Genomic DNA, 23,681 nt, shown 5'->3' with positions numbered 1-23,681 from the left:
TTGATCAGACCCGGGCTCGAACCCGGGCCGCCGCGGTGGGAAGCCAGCGACTAACCGCTTGAGCTATGGCGCGGCCGATTTTCTAGATATACGAGTAGAATGCTTGAACGCCAGCGAACAGTATATCTCGTTTAAAATCTGCATAACGGCCTTGATGTTTCACGTGATGCCTACCTCGATGCTAGCGCTACACGCGGCACTTTGTCCACCACAAATCCCATTTGATCAGACCCGGGCTCGAACCCGGGCCGCCGCGGTGGGAAGCCAGCGACTAACCGCTTGAGCTATGGCGCGGCCGATTTTCTAGATATACGAGTAGAATGCTTGAACGCCAGCGAACAGTATATCTCGTTTAAAATCTGCATAACGGCCTTGATGTTTCACGTGATGCCTACCTCGATGCTAGCGCTACACGCGGCACTTTGGGATCGCTGATCGCGGTAATATGAGTATGAAGGGGGAAGGCCGAATTATCGCGAATTCCGATTTAGTGACGATTCACTGTATTGATTTAAGTTATTTTAGTAAAGTTATTCCAATTATCTTTGCATTATCAGACTTCAGGGTGGTTCATTTCTACTACAGAAACCATGTCGTGGTACAACTGCAAAGATGTACGTATATTGAAAACATCAGCGGAGGAGATGAATGAAGGGACGTCGTTCCGCCAAGCGGCTGATGATTGTACACTGCCTCTTTGATGATACATTCATAAATACAAAGAAAATACTACTGCAAGACTGACACTTAACTGTAATAACCGTAAAGTACAGTACTTTCAGCAGAACGGAAAAAAATTGCAAATTATTTATTTCTCTGTTAAAAATGTGCCCTGGTGTTGGCATTAAAACATGTAGGCCCTTAACCTATGAGTTCGCTGTATGAGTTGAACGTTCCTGGAAATTGGAAAGAGGGACTGGCAGATGTCGAAGCCACAACTTGAGCATTATGAAGCCGGAAGTCTGCAGCTTGTCCTGCACAACTTCTTTTTGTTAGAAATATCGCATTTAAGCGTCGTATTGCATGTATATAATTTATCGTTATGTTCAGTCACCACAATAGTGTGTAGAAATAGCTTTATATATATATATTACTAGGGCCCGGATTTTTATGACCTATAAACCATAAATATATGCATACATTTATGACCCAAAATTACGTCAAATATGACCCAAAAAGTGTAAAATATGACCTTATATATTAAATGGGACCTATAATTTCACATTTTTATTACAACTTTTACTAGAGCTTAAGAATAAAAATGATGAATATATGATACCAGGCCCTACTTACCAAATTAGCCCTATTATGTTTCTGAAGGAAAGAAAACTGAAGGAATTTCGACATTTCATACGGGATTAAACCATTTATTGTTTCCTTTTTAATACTGATATTTGCGTTAATTTCTCACATGATATAAACATTAACTTAATTCTTTTATATAAACACACCATTTAAAAAAAACAAGCTTATTCGGATCTTAGTTTTCATTGTTTCTCTAACACAAGATATTCACGTATCACTGCTATCAACTTCATATAAAATTGTGTCCAATATTCTTCTTTCAAGGTTAAGTCCATATATAGATGAAATTATTGGGGATCATCTGTGTGGGTTTCGACGTAACAGATCAACTACAGATCAGATCTTTTGCATTCGTCAGTTATTGGGGAAAAAATTGGAGTACGATTAGACAGTACATCAGCTATTCATAGACTTCAAGAAAGCCTACGATTCAGTTAGGAGGGAAGTATTGTACAATATTCTAATAGATTTTGGGATACCCATGAAACTAGTTAGATTGATTAAAATGTGTTTAAACGAAACTTATCGTAAAGTCCGTGTAGGTAAATATTTGTCTGATAAATTTCCTATCCAGAATGGTCTAAAAAACATGGAGATGCTTTATCGCCACTCCTTTTCAACTCTGCTTTAGAATATGCAATTAGGAAGGTCCAGGGAAACCTGGTGGGACTGAAATTGAATGGGACACATCGGCTGTTAGTCTACGGCAATGATGTGAATCTACTGGGTGATAATGTAGATACCATAAAGAAAAACACACAAAGTTTAATTGGCGCAAATAAAGAGGATGGTCTACAAGTAAACATAGAGGAAACTAAGTATATGTTACTGTCTCGTCACCAAAATTCAGGGCAAAATCATGACATAAAGATAGGAAACAGTTTTGAAAATGTGGCACAGTTCAGATATTTGGGAACAACGATAACAGATAGAAACCTGATTCAGGAAGAAATTAAGAGGCGATTGAACTTGGGTAATGCTTGCTACCATTCAGTCCAGAACCTTTTGTCTTCTCGTCTGTTGTCCAAAAACATAAAAATCAGAATATACAAAACTATAATTTTGCCGGTGGTTCAGTATGGATGTGAAACTTGGTCTCTGACATTAAGAGAGGAACATAGACTGAGGGTGTTTGAGAACAGGGTGTTGAGGAGAATATTTGAGATGAAGTGACAGGAGGTTGGAGAAAACTGCATGAGGAGGAGCTTCATAACTTGTACTCTTCTCCAAGTATAATTAGAATGATCAAGTCAAGGAGGATGAAGTGGGCAGGTCTTGTAGCACGAATGGGGGAGACGAGGACTGCATATGGGATATTTTGGGAAAGCCAGAACGAAAGAGACCACAGGGAAGACCAAGGCGTAGGTGGGTGGACAATATTAGAATGGATCTTAGAGAGCTAGAATGGGATGGTATGGATTGGATAGATCTGGCTCAGGATAGGGACCAGTGGAGGGCTCTTGTGAACACGGTGATGAACCTTCGGGTTCCATAAAATGCTGGGAAATTCTTGAGTAGCTGCAGAATTGGCGGCTCCTCCAGAAGGGCTCAGCTCCATGAGTAAGTGAGTAAGTAAGTAAGTAAGTAAGTAAGATATTCAGGTCTCTATTTTCACTGTTACAATTGCAATTTATAACTACATGCATTTTCAAATTTTCAAATTTGAAAGATAACCGATTGTCACTGAGATCACGGGATGTGACAGGAGCATATTTGAAGAATGTCAGGTCGTTTGGTGACAGTTGTGGATCATCTTCGAATGTTGCTGGTTTACCGGAAAGTATATGTGCAATCTTGCATGTTGTTGAATAACCAGCATTCCGATGAAGAGCACTTTCTATTTTGGTTTTAATCTTGTCGCTTACTTCACCACGTGATCGGTTTAGTTCATTCTCAATGCTTTTTAACAACAGATGTTCGAATCTTATTTAACATATTGTCACGTGTTGGGTATGTTACGCGACAAATAACTTTACGCCGTATTGAATATAGCGAATTTATTCCACACTCGCTTGTAGACTTATACAATTCATAATTACACAATTACTGCCATCGGCAGTATCACAATTACTTCCACTGCTCTCGGCGACTGCACGATCCACACTGTGCCACTCCTGATCACACACTCTGCTCACATAACTGCGCCCCGAAGACGAACACCAGAGAAGAAAAAAGAACGGGGATGTGCCGTTAGGCTGTTCGGGACGAACAACCTTTAGAAGGGAGCAATGTGACGTGGATTGCGCAACGCTAGGTAAACACCCCCCTTCAGCGGTGTCGTAACAACATCGGAGCAACTGACGCTGCTACGGTAACAGGCCAGTAAACACTCGGTCGCCTCCCGCGGTGACGTAACAGCCCTTCCCATTATGACGTAACAGGGGACACTGCAGTTACTACGCAGCAATAAACAACTCTGCAGCTTTCCCCAGCAACGCCTGTAAACACGATGTTACGCTACAGTGGTAGCTATCATGTAACTCTTTTCTGTGTTGTCAGTGCGGAAGCTACATAACGAGAGGATTACCGGCGTAGCGAGCCAGTTGCAGTCTAGCATTCGCCAGAGTGAGTGAAGTCCATTGTTATTGAGTTGTATCAAGTGAATGGAAATGACTACAAGAGAAGTATTTGTGATACTGCCGATGGAAGTAGTTGTGAGATTGTAAACTGTGTAAATGTAAGAGCGAGTGGAATAAATTCGCTTGATCCAAGATGGCGTGAAGTTATTTGTCCCGTGACACATACCCAACACATGACAATATCTTCATAACATGTAGAGAGATACATTTTCTTAGCGTCAATTCACTTGGGATTGGATGACAAGTGTATGTCTTCACAAATTTTCTGAAGTGCTGATTATGTAATTTCTCTAATGAAATATTCGAAGAAACGATCCATTGACACAAATCTTTCGAAAATTGCGACCCATTTTTCGTCGTCGAAGAAGAATAATAATAATAGCGGAACTGTTTTTAAACAACAAACTTTGTCTGCTATCCTTTGTAGATAAACTGCTTAAACATTTAACGTGTTTAGAAGTTTTACAATGCTGTTGCACAGTAAATTGCTTTTCTGCCGTAACTTTCACGTCACACAACTTGCAATAAAATATCTCTCCATCGGTAATAAACACTTTTTCACCGAGCTCCTGTACAAAACTACGAACTTTGTGCTTCTTGAACTACATGTACCCACTCAGGCATTGTAAAGTCAAACTGAAGTGTCTGAAGGCCCTTCACATATATAAATAGAATACTTTTAAGCCTTCCAAGAAAGACTGGAATGGGTGTATACCTGGCTGGCTATAGCTATACTACATATATACAGTATAGTAAGACGGAGACTGGGAAAGGTCAGCTAGCCAGGTCATAAATACTGCATTCCACAAATTTTCGCCTTTGTAACTGCAAGTGCAGTCCAGTCAAAAATACGGCTTTTAATACGAACTTCATGCACTTGAACTTTAAGCCACTTTGAAGCAACAGTCCAGTCTGAAATTTATTTTGTAGTACAAAACATTTTGGAGCCAAAATTTTACATTATATCAAAGAACTGATTCTAAAATGACAAAAATATAACCATATTTTAAATTATGCCAAAATATGCTGTAAAACGAATAATACTCTGAAATATACTTTTACATGCACAATAAAAACGATACAATTTCAATAAAACTGACCAGAAACGTATATAATTACATTTAAAAATAGGAACAAGCCCTAGGAAGAAAACATGATATGTCATAGAAATCCGGGCCCAATATACTACAATATGTATTACAACAAGTTGTGGTCCTTTCTAGCCATCGTGAAGTAAATATATTTGCACATTCACTTTTCTACTATTACTGCTATTTCTGTCTAAACTGACCAATGTATTACACGCGGGAGAGGTTGTGTAATATTACCGCAAAAGTATTCTACTGAACACTTTTTTTTCTTCATATTTTCGTATCTTGTGTATACCAAATCTGTCAGGACCACTTGTGCCTTATACGTGTATGAGAAAATTATTGAGATGTTCAATTGTTAGTTACTGTTTTGTGCCGTGATGGTGTTATGAACATTACGTTAACTGTATTAAACTGTAATTTGTATTTGACTTTTAATAAGTTTGTCTATAATGTAATTCATTCATCTGCACTGTGTTGTGTCTGTAATTGGCCTTGCGGCTGTTGACTCGGCACATTAATAATCAAGAATTGGTTCACAAGAGCTCTCTACTCGTCCTTATCCTGGGCAAGATCAATCCAGTCAATACACCCCATTATACGTGGCATTTCTAAGATCTATTTTAATATTATCCACCCACCTATATCTTCGTCTTTGAACGATCTCTTTTCTTCTGACTTTCCCACCAAAATCCTATTTTATTCTTATTCTTCTTGTTCATGCGTGCCACATTCTCTGACTATCTAATCCCCTATGTCTTGATAATTCTAATTATACTTGGAGAAGAGTAAAAGTTATGAAGCTCCTCGTTATGCAGCTTTCTCCAATCTCCTGTCACTTCATCTCTCTTCAGTCCAAATATTCTCCTCAGCACCCTGTTCTCAAACACCCTCAGTCCATGTTCCTAAGTTTCACATCAATACAGTACCACAGACAAAATTATAGTTATGTATATTCTAATTTTTACTCTTCTAGGCAGCAGACGAAAAGACAAAGGGTTCTGGACTGAATGGAAGCAAGCGCTACCTAAATTGAATCTCATCTTAATTTCCCCCTGAATCAATTTTTGATCTCTTGCTGTCGTTCCCAAATACTTGAACTGTGCCACATTTTCAAAGGATCTGATAGCTCTCTTTATGTTATGATTTTGCCCTGCATTCTGGTGACGAGACAGCAACATATACTTATTTGTTTCTGCGTCTACTTCCCTCCAACCGCTACCACTGCTACCTCTTTAAGGTCGCTCGTCCCGAGCAGCTTCCTGATCCCAATGCATCAACATAATTCTGTGTTTTATTTTCAAACTGTGGGGGCAAAACAATCCCGAGTGGCCGGTTCTCCCAAATTTCTGGCTCCTCTTAAGCTAAAGTTGTGAGTAGGCTCTTTTTCCGTTTCGGAGTGGGCCCACCCCCTCCACAATGTCCAGTCCCCCACTTTCTGCAACCCTCTGGACCTCCCTGCTGCTCGCCCCACGAACCCAAGTCCTAGGGCCACCCTGAGGTTCTTATTGAATTCCCCCTTGTTTCGTAGCTGCTGTCTCAAGTCTCTATTTTTAATCCATTTCGGCTGACACGTCCTCTCGAACGTCCCTCTTTTCGAAGATTCTCGTTCGGCCTTGTCTCTCGTCTGATTCTTCCTGACGACGTGTACCTTGCACCATGCCACTCCTGTATGGCGGGTCATCTTCCGGCTGTCTGCCAACGTATTCCGGGATCCATAACTTTGCCGGATCCTCTTCCTTCGACCCTTGGCGGTGCTCTGCGGCTAGACGCCGCTAATTCTGGGCTCTGCCAGTTCCCAGTGCTGCGTGTTCCTTGTGGACCTCCCGATGCTCCGCCCTGAATTTGCATTTACCGTATCTGGGCAGGACTCCGTTGCATCTTGGCAAGCAGTCGCCTCTTCTCGACCGCCTTTCATTTCTGCAAGCCGAGTCCATCTTGGCTGTCATCCTTTCTCGGCTGGCGATCATCTTTACGTGATTGGCGTCCATCTTGGCTTCCAACTTTGCACCAGATTTCCTTGTTCAGCTTCCACTTTGTCTTTCATTTCAGCCTTCCTTTCTTCTCGGCCGGCTTTCATTCCTACTTTCCTTCCCTCCTTCTCGATCGGTCGGCGTCCCACTTAGCGGCTAGAGAACTTATCTGTGTTTATCTCATTTATTCCGTGGCGTTCAGGAATCCCGCAAACTGTTACTTCGCTTCTTCCATTTCCGTGGAATGAGGCGGTAATCACACAATTCAATTTTCAGTCCAATGCCATTTCCAGTCCGACGCTTCTGACACCAGTTGTCACGTGTTTATGTTAAATCGTAAGATATTGCCGACGGCCAAACAGTGCTCAACTGAGCATAACGATGCGCAGTAGTCATTTGCGCACACCTGTCATAATGTACACATTCAAACTAACATTAGCGTAAATTATCGATCTTCGCCCTCTGAAAGGTACAGATGGATGCGCAGTAGTCTGCTGCGCAAAGCTAACCTAACTTAACCTTACCTCAGGGAATGGTACCCCAGAGTTACATGTGGATTCGCAGTAGTTCATTGCGCACACCTAAGAGAGACGTCATTTACGAAGTTGTTATTTAACGGATCGTAATATAGGACTCCCCTTACATGGAATATAAATCGAAATATGACTTTATGTATAAAATTGGGCGTTTTGATTTTTTTTTCCCACCCATAATATCAATCTGTGTTCTAATATTCCGAGGTTATAGTGCTACGTGATAGCTTACATCCAATCGAAGACCCCCCTCCCACTTCACGAGTTTGCGCATCCCCCACGGTGATACAAGTTATTGCTGAAGATCACATATTATGGCATTATGCTGCCCTCCAATGGCATAAGGTTGTGACTAATAGTGACTAATAATCTGTATTATCCATGAAACCTTCCCTTCTTTCTCATGGATGGATACGCGACCAATTCGGAGACTGCTTGGAATTTCTTTCGCCCGAATTTACCTTCCTGGATAGAAAGTAGAATAATATTATTCACGAAAATGGGTAAAATAAAGGATGAAAAATTACCGTCATCTAAACAAACTGATAATGGAATGTTCTGTTTCAGTCACGTTAAGATGTTGGCTGCCCTGTCACTGTGACCTAAATAGCCGTTGTACAAAATCAAGGTACGTTTCTTTCCTGGTATTAAGAGGTGTTTATAAATAATAAGACGGTGTAATATGTGTCTGTTTATATACATATGTGCAAGTTACGATTAATTATCTGCTGAAAGTATATCTTAAATGATTCAGTGACATAGTGCAAATGGTACGCTTTAATGTGTGTATTATCCTGGACAGAGTAATGAGGAGTGCATGAAATTTTACAAACATGTCTTTCTTCTGTTCCACAACAAAATCCAAGTGTTTCCCTCTGAACCACAAAACTGAAGTATGTGTGAAGTTAGAATACACCATAACGTACATTTACTGATTTAACAAAAGTAATTGCTTATACGTATATTACATGTGTAGTGAACGAAATTGTGTCCTTGAGGATATTCTTGCACAATTATTAATAATCTCGTGTGAAGTATGTACTGTGACTTGCACAAAATGTGTTATCGTGGTCATATGGATAGAGAGTGAATTTGATTTTATGAGTGCATATTTGGTATGACAGAAAAGAGGGTGTTGTAGTTTTGGTATGTAGCCTCTGAATATTACACGTGTGAGTAGCTTATTAGTCAAAATGATACACTTTTTCTTTGCCTTATTGTAAGTACTTGTAAGAAGAAAGTGAAAAGTGAATTTCTAGTTCCCATTGAAGATTTTTTTTTTCAATTTATAACTTAGTTCTGTGTGACAGGGTGGGGTGTATAATGTGTGTTGCTTTGGTCACATTAATGTCGAGTGTAAAGGGAAGATTAAATTCTAAAGTGTGACGTTATATTTTTGTGTGTTATATATATACAGTGATGTGTTGTGAGGTTTTGTGTTGTTTTCACGAATATTAAGATTTCCATTCACACGCAATGGATTCAAAAGTTTTCCCTTTTATGTACATATGTTGTTTGCATGAAAAATTCTTTCTTATAACAAGGTGGTATGCTACGTGAGTTACATGTTGTCACTGGTGTTATGCTTGCAATCCTGTTCAATGACAGTATAAAATGTGCACAGTTGTGTGTAGAGTTTATGTTATACCATGAAGAAGGATGGCAAGTGATTTGTAAGTCAGATGAGTATTTCGGTGTTATAGACAACGGATTGCATTCTTGCAATCTAAACTACCAGCCTAACATGTGCTAGTAGGTAGTATACAGCATCAGGGATTTATTTTCTTTCCATATATTGAACTGCTTACAGAATCTCATTGTTTACAGGAAAGCATGAGCTGTTAAAGCTGACTTTCTTGTAATTGTATTCTATAATTTAGTCTAGAACACATATAGTGATGTGTCTGTTTTTCGTTTTAATGATTAGAAGAATATGGAATTATATCTTCTTAGGTTCAGATAGTAATCTGTGATTTCCCTATCTAATATTTGAGCACTAGTATGATGGGGTGAATATCTTTAACATATAAAGTGTATGTACGATATAATGTGGCCAGAGGATCTCATTAGATAAGCACCAGAGAATCATCGGAGGATGATACCTGCTTAATTATTACACACACCTACCCCTTTTACTAATTACTCTATTTATGTATATTGAGTAGATTGTAAAATTTTATCAAAATAAAAAAGTAATATTCCACATATTTAATATAAGGTTTTGCTCATTTGATCTGCCAACTCTGTCTGTTGAGTTTGAACGATATCTGAAATCGAAAAACATCCGGAAACATTGTTCCTGCTGAACGAGTTCTTTTGTATACCGTCGTGTTCTTTATTTCCGATGAGAGTGCTAAAATTACCTCAATCCTTCTGTTCACAACCATCTGACAAATTTATTGTAAGCTGATAATCATAAGACACTAAATAGCTTTTGGCTCAGGACTCATATTACACCGCTAAAATTATTCTTGACAGAATTCATGATTATTAACCGATTCATTGAATACTGATAATTGTTTGACACGATAAGACTCCGTTAATTTAAAATGTAAGGAATTCTGTGAAAAACATCGTTCCTGTAAATAGTGTTCTGAAAAGTGAATGATTCTGAATTTTATTATTTCTGGGTCCCTCAATAATAATTGTTCATATAGAAGAATAAGGGGAACATTTTATTATCAATATTTACTTACCGTAGCCTTTCCATAAGGGACAAAATCAACAGCGAGATATTCCCCGGTCAAGAGAAGCCACGTTGGGTAGAGCTGGAATTTGATAAAGTTCATGCTGTCCGGGCAGAGGCTCTCGTAGTACAGCGACAGATTGACAGCAGCTCCCTAAAATTACAATGAACCTCATTAATGACAATGCTTCCGACATAATGTCTCTGACAGTGTGATTCTGGTAATGAATTTATAAGAAAGGAAAGGCGCCGCTTCAGTTGTTTCGTTCGGCCCATTCTGCTAAGAGGAGTCGTTAACCAGTCACATCTTCAGTTACGCAAACAGCGTCCTTAAACTAATGCGTCGCGAAGGGAGCGGCTAGCTTCGTACGTTGGGGTTACGACGGCCTGTATTGCCAGTCAAGGGTCACGGGGCTCTGTGCGCCCAAGATGTAGAGAAATGCAGATCTGAGAAAAGTTTTCCGCTATGAAGATATATGACGGGTTGGGGTAAAACTTCTTGCATTCTTAACCTAGGTACTAAATGGTAGTGAGCGCTCAGCCTCACACACCGGACACTTTACGACAAATTCCATGGTTCCCACTGTGTAGGAATCTTGACGAACAATAGAATCGATTTCGACATGGTGACGAATGTAAAAATCCCCTCACCGCGTTAACCCGGCTGTCTAGATGGAATAAGACAACTTTCTGTTTGTGAAGGGGAAGAAGAAAAAGCGAAGATGTAGAGAAGACAAGATAAATAAAATAACCAAATGTAATTACTTGTAACAAAGACGGGGTAGTGTCGACAATAAATCAATTTTCGGCCCAAGTCCACAAGTCACTAATATCAGGAGCAGCATGTCCCGGTAGAGAAGAGATGATAGCCACGATAGATACAGACAAGGAGAATCTAGGGCCTTAATAAATACTGGCCAAAGCATACGAAGATGGCGAAAAGAGCCATTCGGTCTCCCCAGACCGCATGTGAAGAAGCCTAAAGCACTGACGTCTGTAGATCAGCGAGTCTAGAACCTTTGCAGTGGTTGTGAATGTGACGTAAGGGACACAACTGGATATACAAGCAACGAATGTGGCAGTAGACCACACGGCAACATAGAGGTACAGAAGTCGAAGACCGAAATGTGAGTAAAGGCGGAGGGAACGCAGTAACCGCCATGAATAAGACAGTGCCTCCAGAGTTTTATAGGTTCATATCATGGGCCGCGGTTCGTCGTCATTTCGAGCCCCAGGAGAGGCTACGCATGACTCGCTGCTCTATAGGGAGAGTCCGCCGACATTCTGAGAATTATTTGGGAGCTCTAGGGAAGTTACAGGAACCACCAACTAGCTGCGGGGTACGGCTCGTAACTGAAATGCAGGACTTAGCTAAGGGATAGTCTGTGCTAGAATTTGTCGCAGTCGTCGGGCATCATTTACCCCATCCTAACGCTCCACGCTTAGTGCGTTAGTCAAGAGTGGCGATGACAGTCTGAAAAACAGGAGGTGTATCAGAGGGAAGCCAAGCCTCGCCAGAGCTAACAGCACAACAGGGCTGTCCTAGATGGATCCGAGTCGGTACGTTCTACAGGCAGAGAGGAGAACAATCTCATTTTCAAGAGGGCGCTGGGGGAATCTGGGAGAAAGTCCTTTAATGATTTGGAGATTCGTGGCAGAACCTCGGGAAGAGTGTTTGTCGACAAGTCGGAAGCAGGCGGTAAGGACACCCGTGAGAGTGATGGTCTAGTCACCATCTTCGCGATGAAGAATGACTACTTCGTTTACCACTGCGTCGATGACGGTTATGCCAGACTGATCCGACAACCCCCAAAAGGAGCATTTCGCTGACTAAGAGAGAGGAAATGCTCGAAGGGACCAAGCAGCGCTGGGCAGCTGAGGAGACTGAAAGCCCAGGTGATATCCTGTCGCGCTCGTCTGTGAAGAACTGGAACCCCCTGTCTGCCTAGACATGAGGAAAGTAAATATTAGCCTCAGAATATTATTTCCCGCTACAAAAGGTCGAAGATTCCTGATCCGATCGGTTTTATGATCCCACCGTTACTCCCACAAAAGCCTGAGATTAGCGACAGACAGAATGAAAGCGCGTTATGATTGCCTGCCAAATTCCGTTGGCATCCCAGAGGGTCATCAGTACATCTTGTATCGCCCAGCTCTGACTAAAGGGAAGTCACTCAAGCCCCGGCCGTCATTGGGAGGCCCACATATTGTAGTGATCCATACAGTGATATGTCATATAGGATCCACCGGTATCCTCCAGGGAGACTGACATCAGTACTCCTGGATCGACTGAAAACTTGCCAAGGGGCTGCTCTGGACGAGCAGCTCTAAGGAGGGATCAAAGCGACATAGTGTTAAAACCCGTACGCGTCGTAATTTTGGAAAACCAATATCGGGGTGGCGCCCATTACAAGGCAACGCCACGCCATGGCCCGTACTCCGGTAGCGAGCGCGCAGGCAGTAATCGGAAACTGCTGGAGCTCTTGTAGCCGCAGTAGAAGTTCTGAGTTCGAGTACACAAGGAGCAGGCCGGATCCTGTGCATATCTTGCACGAGTGACAAAGCGTGAACAATTGCCCTTAGCTGGACGCAGTATAAATGTGGGCACGCTCGTAGGAATTGCGGTGCAATAAACATGTCGTCTACTCAGAAAGAAAATTCCCTCCTCTAGTCAAAGAGGAGACTCCATTTCCAAACACAAACAGTATTGAAACAAACATAAATTAGGTCATGGGTTCCGACTGGGCCCGAAACAAAGAAAGGCTGTGCTGGCGGGTGTCAGCAGAAATTTACCTTACTAACTGACTGATGACTCAGTTTGCGAGAGCCGAAAGTTAACCTCTCGATCCAGAGTCGGAAGACAGAAATGTGTTCATGGTTTCCTCAAGGTCCTGAACAGGAGTGGACAAGTCCAGCAAAAATTTACCCAAAGCCCGATGAGTCAGTCTCTGATTACAGAGCACCAAGGAAACAAGGAAAAGGAGAAATGAAAAAGAAGACGACGTGTTGGGGGAGAAGATGAAGAAGGAGAGATCAGAGGAGTAAATTGCCAATTGTAATTGTCCTTAACAAAGGGAACTAATGTGCAATAAATCCATTTATGATCAGAACGCAGAAGGTAGTCATTTCACGCGATTGTGTTTACAGTGCCTTGAGATCAGTGTCGGAACCTGATTTAAAAAAAAAATACGTTAAGCAAACCCCGAGGCAGACAGAGGCCGTGAAAATTCTGAAGACTGTGAATATCATTGTACAACGCATCTCTCAAGATCTGAGATAAATATTTATGAAGTTAAGGCGTGCAGGAGGAAGCAAATAAGCAGAAAAACAGTTGGCGGCAGTTGGCGGCTACTGAGCTTGCCTCTGTTATTGCACTTTATATTTTAGTTCCATGAGAAGATATTTCTGAATGAGTAACTTATATTGCGACAGGCCGTCTACTTCTGGAGCAGCAGAAATACTGCAGAGTCCGTTCATTTACTTGATGACGTAAAGCCACACCAGTCGAAGTGATGCTGAGAGCAGGGTCGGCTAGGCGGCCCGCTGCGAATTATATAGAGAAATAATGCCTGTGCTGGCGAGGGCCAGAGATTTTTTCCCCGGAAGTAATCTCTTGAGACTGCTCCTGGCAGTTACAGATAGAATAATTAGTGACCAGTAAATCCATTTTCTACCAGAAACCACGGCGCAGTCCTTTCACGTGACAATATCTATCACAGGGTTACGTGAGTCAAGAGTTTTATATCTAGGAGAATTTTCTACTCATTTGTTAATAATGATAACTTAGTGAGTCGTTCCTAATTCTGCGCACCGCGTGACTGGGCCGTCTTCAGAACACAGTGTGTATGCACGACAGACGCATCCGTTGTTGCACAAATAAGGCAGATCATTTTGTGACTTCTGGGAATGACGTACTCAGATTTCAAGCAATAGCAAGATAGAGAAAATCTAAAATATCGCTTCGTAAAAATTCTGCCAACGAATAAATGAAGGAAATTTCGATTTTCAGAAGAAGATAATCAATATACCGTCCGCATTATTTTAATAACAACTCATAAGCAGTAGCCTAAAACTTTACTGGGTAGTTTGAAGTCTCCAAATTCCAGAAGTGGCGAAGCAGATTTAGTTCGAGAATTTTCGGAAGTCGATTTGTGAGCTGCCCTTTCATAGCTCTGAATATTTTACAGTAGAGCCAACGATAAAATGTGTTTCATTATTATTATTATTATTATTATTATTATTATTATTATTATTATTAATCATTTCGATTCATTGTCTTTTAGCCATCTATTCCGAATGTTCTCTATTTCCTTCTGAACAGGCATTTTCAAAGCTCTTGCTTTTTTTGTTAAGAAATTCTGAAATTCTTCCACTTAATTTGAAACGGTATATGATATCATTATGTACTTAGGGTTTTCACAAATTTGAAGGCTTTGAGTTTGCGTTAGCACTCCTAGAAGTACTTTCATATACGCCTTGAAGTCAAAATCTTGAAGAATGTTAAGATATCCTGGGGGGGGGGCACCATTTACCGTCCCACACTTGCTTGGGGGTTTCATCAGCACCAAGCAACTGAACTGTGTCTACGTGTACAATTCTACTTTGGCTGATGTGTCACGCATTCTTTCGTCCTATTAAGCCTATACCATATACTTCTCTTCTACCTGCGTCTGCGCTCACGGACGGATAGCTTCAGCGGCGATGAACTGGCTGGCAAGCGTTTGTTTATCTGGGGCGCTGCAGCTGGCAGAAGATACATTATCTGATTGCATATCCTGTCAGCATATGGCGTACCACTGAACCACCAAAGTACTATGCTTTACTTTATTTCCCAATGTGTTAGCCGGTCTAACACGGTTAACGTAACACTCCTCCACTGCCTAAGAAGACGTAACTAAAATTTCTAATAACGATTCATGTATAGTCCATTCGCGGAGATGAGACAGCGTAAACAAAGCAAGCCCCGCGTCGCCACAGCTGACAGCAAGGAGTGGACTAAGCGCGCAGTTACTTCAGTGTACTCACTGCATTCGGACGCTCGTTAACGTGCATTCAGACTGAAGAGTAAACTTTGGACGCCCCTGCAACGGGACACGCATCACGTGATCGCTGCATGAGTTCATTCAAAGAGCGAAGGAGATACCGCGTGCATTTGCTTACGAGGACTCTCTCGTCTCCGCGAATGGACTGTAGGATCGAATTCCCGAACCTGCACTGTAATAATTTCCTTAGCGGTATATGTTGGTCCTTCTCTTGTCAGAGTTACTAGTTAGGTAGGGCTATGTTTACTGTCATCCAGTTATTTCTAATGCACCATCTTGTCGAGCGAAGGTAGCACATGTTTACTGCACTTACTGAATTTGTTTTAACTTGTAGGGATGGCCCACAAATTGTGATCTGGGTTGGAGCCCAGACCGATGCTATGGGAAGCCGACGAGTAACCGCCTGAGCTTGTCTCACTCGTGAATGCATTTCCTCTACATCGTTAAAATACTGCCAGCGATATTCAGAATAGTAAATGCGCTCACTAGTTGACAGGAAGTCATAAAATAAATTATTCGGTCTTTACGCGACTGCGCACTTCTCCTGAAAACAGCAAATTTAGAAAATGACGGTTTGTACGAGGCAACACATTTTACTAAGGAATATGTTGCTCTTTCTTTGTGCCGGTAGCAGCCAGGAGAACCTAAAAGTGTTCCCCCCGCCGGAAAACTTCCAAGTGCTTACACTTCATCCAACGTAAATGTGTATCAATTCCATAAGCAGTTAATTAAACTGTACTAGAAACATGACGGAGGCAAGCTTATTTGTATCCAGAAGGCTGGGTCGGTATAGGGCTCCACAAAATGAAACATACATATATTGTACGCATGCGTGTGTGTGTGTGTCGACCTGCGAAGACCCCTTAAAATATAACACACAATGACAATGGCAACAAGGGTCACAACTAACTTCACGAAGTTGAGTCCTCCTTGAGAAGCTGCCAGTCTCTCAGTTACTCAAGAATTTCCCAGCATTTTATAGAACCCGAAAGTTCAGTACCATATTCACAAGAGCCCTCCGTTGGTTCCTATCTTCAACCACATCAGCCCACTCCAGACCACCCCATCGAATCTCTGACATTCATTTATTATTATTCACTCGCTTGTGTCTTTGTCTTTCTAGTGATCTCTTTCCTTCTGTCTTTCTCACCAAAATCCTATATGCATTCCTCTTTTCTCCATTCGTGCAACATGTCCTGCCCAGTTCATTCTCCGTTACTTCAATATTCTAATTTTACTTGGAGAAGAGTATAAGTTATGAAGCTCCTCATTATGCAGTTTTCTCCAGTCTCCTGTCACTTTATCTCTCTTCAGTCCAAATATTCTCAACACCCTGTACTCAAGCATCCTCAGTCTATGTTCCTCCCTTATGATCAGAGACCAAGCTTCATAACCATACAGAACGACAGGCAAAATTACAGTTTTATATATTCCAATTTTTATGTTTTTGGACAGCAAACAAGAAGACAAAAGGTTCTGGACTGTATGGTAGCAAGCATTACCCGAGTTCAATCTTCTCTTAATTTCCTCCTGAATCAGGTTTTGATTTGTCATTGTTATTCCCAAATATATGAACTGTGCCACATTTTCAAAACACCGATAGCTCTCTTTATGTCACGATTTTACCCTGCATTCTGGTGAGGAGACAGCAACATATACTTAGTTCTCTCTGTTTACATCTAGACCAACCTCCTTACTAGCGTCAGTTAGAACTTGTGTGTTTCTCTTTATGGAGTCTATGTTATTTGTCAATAGATTCACATCATCAGCAGAGACTAGCAGCTGATGTGTCCCATTTAATTGCAGTCCCACCTGGTGTTCCTGGACCTTCCTATCGCACATTCTAAGAGTAAAAGAAAGTTGAAAAGCGTTGGCGATAAAGCATTTTGGGGCGCTCGTCACCATGGCATGGCTTGTCCTGGGGTTGCGGATGGAGGAGACGGCCTCTAGGTATGGACGTTAGCTGCGAATATATTGAATAAGCAGTCCCTTACAGCCAATAGGGGTGTTCTTTTAGCTTGGTGGTGGGACGTGGAGTGACACCTCAATTTCAAAAATAATGTTTTACGAAATGTTACACAGGGCCTCAGACCTGGACTGATTCCTTAGATAAGAGCAATTACGATAATAATAATAAGCAGAAGATAAGGACAAATTTCTACCGAGCTAAATTTAGCATCAGAAGGCACAACCTCAAAGTCGGCACAAATTTGAGGTGAGTGGTTGGCTCCACGTCACGGTATTTTCATTACCTGGTGATAGAGCTCCAGAAACCCTTTGATTAGAGGGCTGAATGGACCCCAGGGCCGATCTGGTTATTTTCGAAAAGACTGAGGTATTTCCCCTTGCCGGAAATCGAATCTGGACTCCTCGGTCATCCATTCCGTAGCCTAGCCACTATACGAATTAGGGATTCCGGTACAAATGAAGTAATAATAATAATAATAATAATAATAAATATGGGAGCCTTGACGTCTCACAATCCTATGGGCGTCCACGGCCTGTTACAGGGATAGCTTTACCTTCTTTCTATGACTTCCTCTATCAATAATAATGGGGTTACTAACAGCTAGAAAGCAATAACCCGAAGTTAAAAAAATTAGGCCCATGTTGGCATGTGTGATGATCATGATGATGATGATGACAGTAACAACAACAACACTGCTACGAATAGTAGTGGTAACAACAGCAGCAGCGATATGTTACATTCAAATTGGGGAGGGGGGATACTGACAAGCAGGTCCCAAGGGAATGCACTTAGCTGAATATTATTGACTCCGTTCCCAAGTGACTAGCGCTCTTTGCAGTGTTTTAGTGATCACATAATTCTCATGCGGGTATAACGAATTGCACGTTAAGGTCCATAATCTTCGTGGTTTGTTGTGGGATAAATGTAAGTTTCCCAAGTAAATGTATAAATATTGTATAGTTGTTCATGTTCCTCCGGGGTTGAGTGAGGCTAGAAGTGATTATAGCCGAGATTCCTTCATGATGTGGTTTTGTTTATGAACACTAAGATTCATCAACTGCAAGGAAGTTTGAGGCAGTTAATGAATAACTGCAAGCGAAAGAAGCCAGACGGATCTGGAGACCATTGCATGATTTGTTTTCGCGCCAAATTCTATTACGGTGACGAAATCAAGGAGGGGGAGACGTGCAGGACAGGTTAAGTGAGTACAGGGGTTATGCCAAAACCTGAATGGAAGAGATCACACTTGGAACAATGAGCCTAGATGGGAAGATAATATTAAAAAGGAAGTTACAGAAATAAGGTGTGGGATAGGAGTGCATTCATTTGGCTAATAACAGGAATCGTTTGAGAACACTTGTGAACATGGTAATAAGCCTTCGGGTTCAATAAAATACCGGACATTTATTTACCGGTTTAGAAACCATTAGGTTCTGTAGAAGAACTGTGCTCCGTGCAGTTTGGTCGTTCTAGAGAAAAAAGTGTACATTTTAGCGTTTAGAATACAGTCATGAGCAGTCATGAGACTGGACTGGGTGGGGGCTGCCGTAAAACTTCTACACTGCGTCCCACGCAAGGAAGAGGCAATGGACAGAATCGCTGTCAGGGTTCCGGGAATCACGCTTCATTTCACGGGCATGTGGTGTGTGCCGTTTGCTTGCTCACTGCAACCATACCCTCTGATCGCATGTAATTACACACGCCTAATGAACTATTCGCAGTTCTAACGCAGTTGATATGCTAGCTGGAAGTCTGTCACTTGAAGAGAGACATATGTTTGCATTTAGACAAATGTTTTAATCAAAAATTCAATTTACAGAAACTGAAGCTTCTTACACTTGTAACAAATGAATATTGCATTGGGAAGGAATTTCAAGGAGATCGAACCCGCAGAATTCAGTTCGGAACCTGTGGCCTCCAGTCTGCTATCAGAAACCTGAAGAATAAAATAAAGAGTAGTGTAATTTTGCCTGAAGATTGTCTGTCGCCGGAGGAGTGAAGGTGCTTGAGATCAGATTGAGCAGAATATAGGAATTAACATGGGGCTGGAGAGAACTGCGTTATGTTTAGCTTTCCAACAAGCATTGTCAGAATGGTCAGATCAGGAAGGACGAGGCGTACCACACACGGGGAGTGTTCAGAAATGCATACGAAATTTTAGTAGGAAAACCTTAAGGGAAAATATTTCTTGAGAACCTGGAGAATTAGTTGATTCCACAGAAAGATTCTTCTCCATTTGACTATGAGAATCACATTTTAGTTATGCATTCTACTAAGTGTTGGGATCTTTACCATTAAATTTAATGTACTTCTTTTGGCTTGTTTTGGACTCCATCCATCTTCTGGTATGTAAAAGACAAAAGACCACGACGTTTCGGAGACTGGATCTGTGGTCTTTTGTCTTTTACATACCAGACGATGGATGAAGTCCAAAACAAGCCAAAAGAAGTGCAGTATACACCATCGTCAGAATCCTTTCAAGTCTATTAAATTTAATAATTACATTTTTCATATTATGAGTTATTTTTTCAAAACTTAACAAAATCTTTTATGTTCCACATTGAGGTCCTTTAAGTTTTGATAACGGTTCGTACTAACGAGAGTTACGTTTCGGAGGAACGTGCTACTTCCATCTTCAGGATATATGTGGGTTATCTGGAGAAGTGGCTGCCCAACTCACACCTTCTATCATACGCACTTAATTTCAAAGAGCGACAGATCGGCAAGTTGGGTTACAAAGAGCGGGTGTGCATGGTAGTGTAAACTGTCGTACCGCACACATGCAAGAACAGTGTGATGTGTGACCCAGCTGACATATGCGTCCATATGTATTTTTTTTTTACAATAAGTCAATAATGAGGTTGTTTTCGCGCTAAGGCCAATATAAATATTTGCAATGTAATCAGACTGAAGACAAAACTGCTGTCCATATCCAAGAATAGACCTATGTGCTCCGACATATTAGAGTCTAAACGTTCTGGATGCGAAAATCGGTGTCCATTTCAACGCCCAAAAGTCCTATTCCTCATAAACTACATGTGGGGGGAGGGGACTGTTTGACAGCTGATGCATCTACGAACTGTCAGAAGTTAGATATTATTTAAGAATTATTTTAACATAACCGCCCATCTAAGCCTGGGTCTATATCCTTTTGGACTTCTATTAATGTTTTATCTTTCCAATTAGAACTCTGTGTTTTGCACACCTCATCGTCCTTGATTTGATTACACCAGTAATATCCGTTGAAGCATTCAATTGTGAAGCTCCTCATTATGAAATTATTTTCAATATTCTCCTCACCAAACCAATTTTCAAACACCCTAAACCGCAGCTCGTCTATAAGGCGAGATACTAAGTTTCACACGCATAGAAGTTCGCTGGTAAATCAGTTTATGTATATTAATTCGGTATTTATAATTTTAGATATGACACGGGATGATAAATCTGAACTGAATGGTCGCAAGAATTACCCAATTTAAGTCTGATCTTATCTTCACCCTGAATGTAATATTTATTTCATACTGATCCTTCAAAACAGTTTGACGCTGCCAACCTTTCAGAGGGTTTATCTGCTGCCACTGTATTGTGGGGTATGAGGGGCACTTAAATTAATTTCAATTTAATCGATTGGGGCCCAGTAAATACTTACATGAACTTCAGTTGCAGCAAAAATCAGAACTACTGACAATAGAAGTCGCATCGTACTCTTAATATTACTTTTTAAATTGAATAGGGGCAGGAAGATAATCACACTCGTCACACTAGTGCTAAAGCAGTTAGCGTATCCAACCGTTTATCCTCAAGTCAAGTGCTCCTCAATCGTTCGGTCTGCTTCCTCACCCTGCTCACGCTTTCCACTACTGAGATGACTGAGATGAAGCCAGCGCCGTGCCGCGCTGCGGTAGTCTTACGAGTTACTTTGTGTCGTCAGCCTCTGCTGAAACGGCTGCAGAAACAAATTTTTATGTCGGGGGACTTTAATACCCTATTACAGAAAGATAACACTCCGGGATACAGAGTGTTGGAAAGCTATAGGCTCTAAGGGGGTACAATACTGACTTAAATGTGCAAACATTTCCAGTCAATGAATTATGTCAAGGAACAAGAGCCTGCTGCTATATTGGCCATGGTCGTGTGATCTCTACAGCAGTATGTGGTTCCCATGCACTGCAACGTAACTTTCAGCTCTTTGTGTCGCAGAGGTGTGCACTCTGTCGAAAATTCCTCGTCTCACTCGACTCTCCTGATATTTGTTGTTTCGTTATTTATAAGTCATTGATCGGCACTGAATACACCGAAGCCTTTAAGTGCCCCATAACCAAAAACTCTTGAGGATTAAGGCGAGGAGATCGTGCAGCCTAGACAATGGTCCTCTGCATCCTTTTCACTGTTACCGAAAGTCTGGTTCAGGTGCTGTCTCATAATGCTGAGAAAATGAGGTGATATCCCATCATGCGTGAATCACGTGTATTATTGTTGATAAAAGGGCACATGTTCCAACAGAAACGGTGGTGCACTGTTGTCTGTTATTCTGTTAGGTAACACAACTGTTCCTGAGAATTGATCACCCAGACTTTGATGGAAAATGGAAGCTGATATCTTGACGCCACGTTGGTGTGGGGATTCTTATCCACCCGGATGTGGATACTATGGAAGTTCTCAATACAGCCCTTTGTGAGTCCCGCCTTATCAGAAAACAGGATGTTAGCTAGAAACTGTGTGTTTGCAACGCATTTTTGCGAGAAGGGTTTGGCAAAACCACGCCCTTGCAGGAGGAGTGAGGACTTCCACTCGCTCTGTGTGTGGTGTGGCTGAAGTGACTGTTCATGGAGCATCCTCCAGACAGGGGAAACACCGATAACTTCTGCAGCTGCAATTCTTCACACGCTGGTTCCGGGGTCTTCCACTTTTCTCGTTACGGGGACTCATGTCTCAGCAGGCTCTAATTTCTGGACGTGTGTTGACTGTCAGTCTTTCGCTCATTTAAGTGCGTACTACACCCCCTAAAGCCGGTAACCCTTCTTTTTATTATGCGCCGTGCGCCGGAGTGGGCTGATGTGCAAACACGTGTTTATTTTATCCAAGCTTCATAAAGGACCGAGAAACTCTGAGTGCGGCCCCCACTTCAAATATCCGACCGAAAATTTCAAAGGATTGCTTAATGCGACTCTCTGAGATTTCACAGCGGATTTAGGTTCGGATGGGCTGAATATTGAAAATAGGCTTTCGCTATACAGAAATGTCTGAAACTTCGTCTTACAAATCTTCAGAGAGTTCTTTTTAAATTTGATTTGTTTCATTTTGGTCCGTCACACTAACAATTACAAATATAAATCACTCCGTCCAATGTGACCTGTAAGTTTATTACTACATGAAAAACATAACACCCTTACATGTTTCGGTCTCTGCGGACCATCTTCAGAGGGCAAACATCACTACACATCACTACTTTACGTCTAAACAACTTATGTGAAGGTGGTTTCCTATTTGTAGTGATGTTTGCCCTCTGAAGATGGTCCGCAGAGACCGAAACATGTAAGGGTGTTAAGTTTTTCATGTAGTAATAAACTTACAGGTCACATTGGACGGAGTGATTTATATTTGTAGTTCTTTTTATTAAATTTTAAATTCAGAATTATCCAGCCTACAAGCCAGGGTTCAAATGGTGCTGCTAAAACGTCCATAGTTTTTCAATAATGGTTTGAAATCTGCTAGTGAATAAATTTAACATTTATAATTGATTTAGACATACACAACTAGATCCATGCAGCAAGGCCATTCTTGGCAATTTAATAGACATTTGGTTGATAAATTCGCTGCATTTTATAGAAGCGGAAGACTTATTGCCGCCATTCTGAACCGTATGAATCCAGTCCTCATCCTCAAATATTTTTCTAAGATTCATTTTAATATTCCCCTTCCATCTAGATGTAAACTTACGTAGAGACTTCGGTGGTGCCACAGAATTCATCTCCACGTTCATAACAAAGCCCTTGTAATTTTGTCCCTCTGCTTAATTGTTTGGGGCACACGGTACCGTAGTTGTTTGAGGCACTATGCTACAAGCCGGAAGGACGGGGGTTCAAGTCCCGATAAGGTCATTGGATTTTTTCAATTGACCTAATCCTTCCAGTCGCACTATTGCCCTGGGTCGACTCAGCCTCTAACAGAAATGGGTACCAGGAATTAAATATTTTTTTCTGGGGAGTAAAGCGCGGACAACCTTATCGCCATCTGTGAGCCGATTGTCTAGATAATGTGGGACCCTCAACGTCTCACAACCCCATTGGCTTTCACGGCCTGTTTCATGGATAGTTTTACTTTACTTTTACAGTCTTACTGCTTAATTAATTAATCATCAGGGTGCTGAAGACGTATGGGTGAGTGGAGTTATGGCTCCACCATTCTTGAGCTCCATACTAGATTGAGGTGAGCAGTCAGCTACACTCCAAGGCCGCTTTACCCCCCAGAGAAATAACTCCCGGTACCCATTGAATAGGAGA

At 41.5% G+C, this 23,681-nt stretch overlaps 1 protein-coding gene across 1 annotated transcript in view; it reads right to left on the bottom strand.

Moving 5' to 3' along the window:
• The window catches only part of LOC111864896 (GILT-like protein 1), a 42,631-nt gene extending 21,608 nt beyond the window's left edge, over positions 1 to 21,023 (bottom strand). Inside the window, exons 1-2 of the mRNA XM_023852493.2 lie at positions 20,828 to 21,023; positions 10,178 to 10,321 (exon numbers count right to left, since the gene is read on the bottom strand). Coding sequence (XP_023708261.1) covers positions 10,178 to 10,321; positions 20,828 to 20,878 — 195 coding nt within the window. The 5' untranslated portion in view covers positions 20,879 to 21,023. The remainder of the gene's footprint in view (positions 1 to 10,177; positions 10,322 to 20,827) is intronic.
• Positions 21,024 to 23,681: the final 2,658 nt, after the last annotated feature.

The sequence above is a fragment of the Cryptotermes secundus genome, unplaced genomic scaffold (genome assembly GCF_002891405.2).
Source record: "Cryptotermes secundus unplaced genomic scaffold, Csec_1.0 scaffold2097, whole genome shotgun sequence".
NCBI classification, from domain to species: Eukaryota; Metazoa; Arthropoda; class Insecta; order Blattodea; family Kalotermitidae; genus Cryptotermes; species Cryptotermes secundus.
Note: the sequence above shows the minus strand (reverse complement) of the source record. Positions and strands in the feature narration are given on the sequence as shown.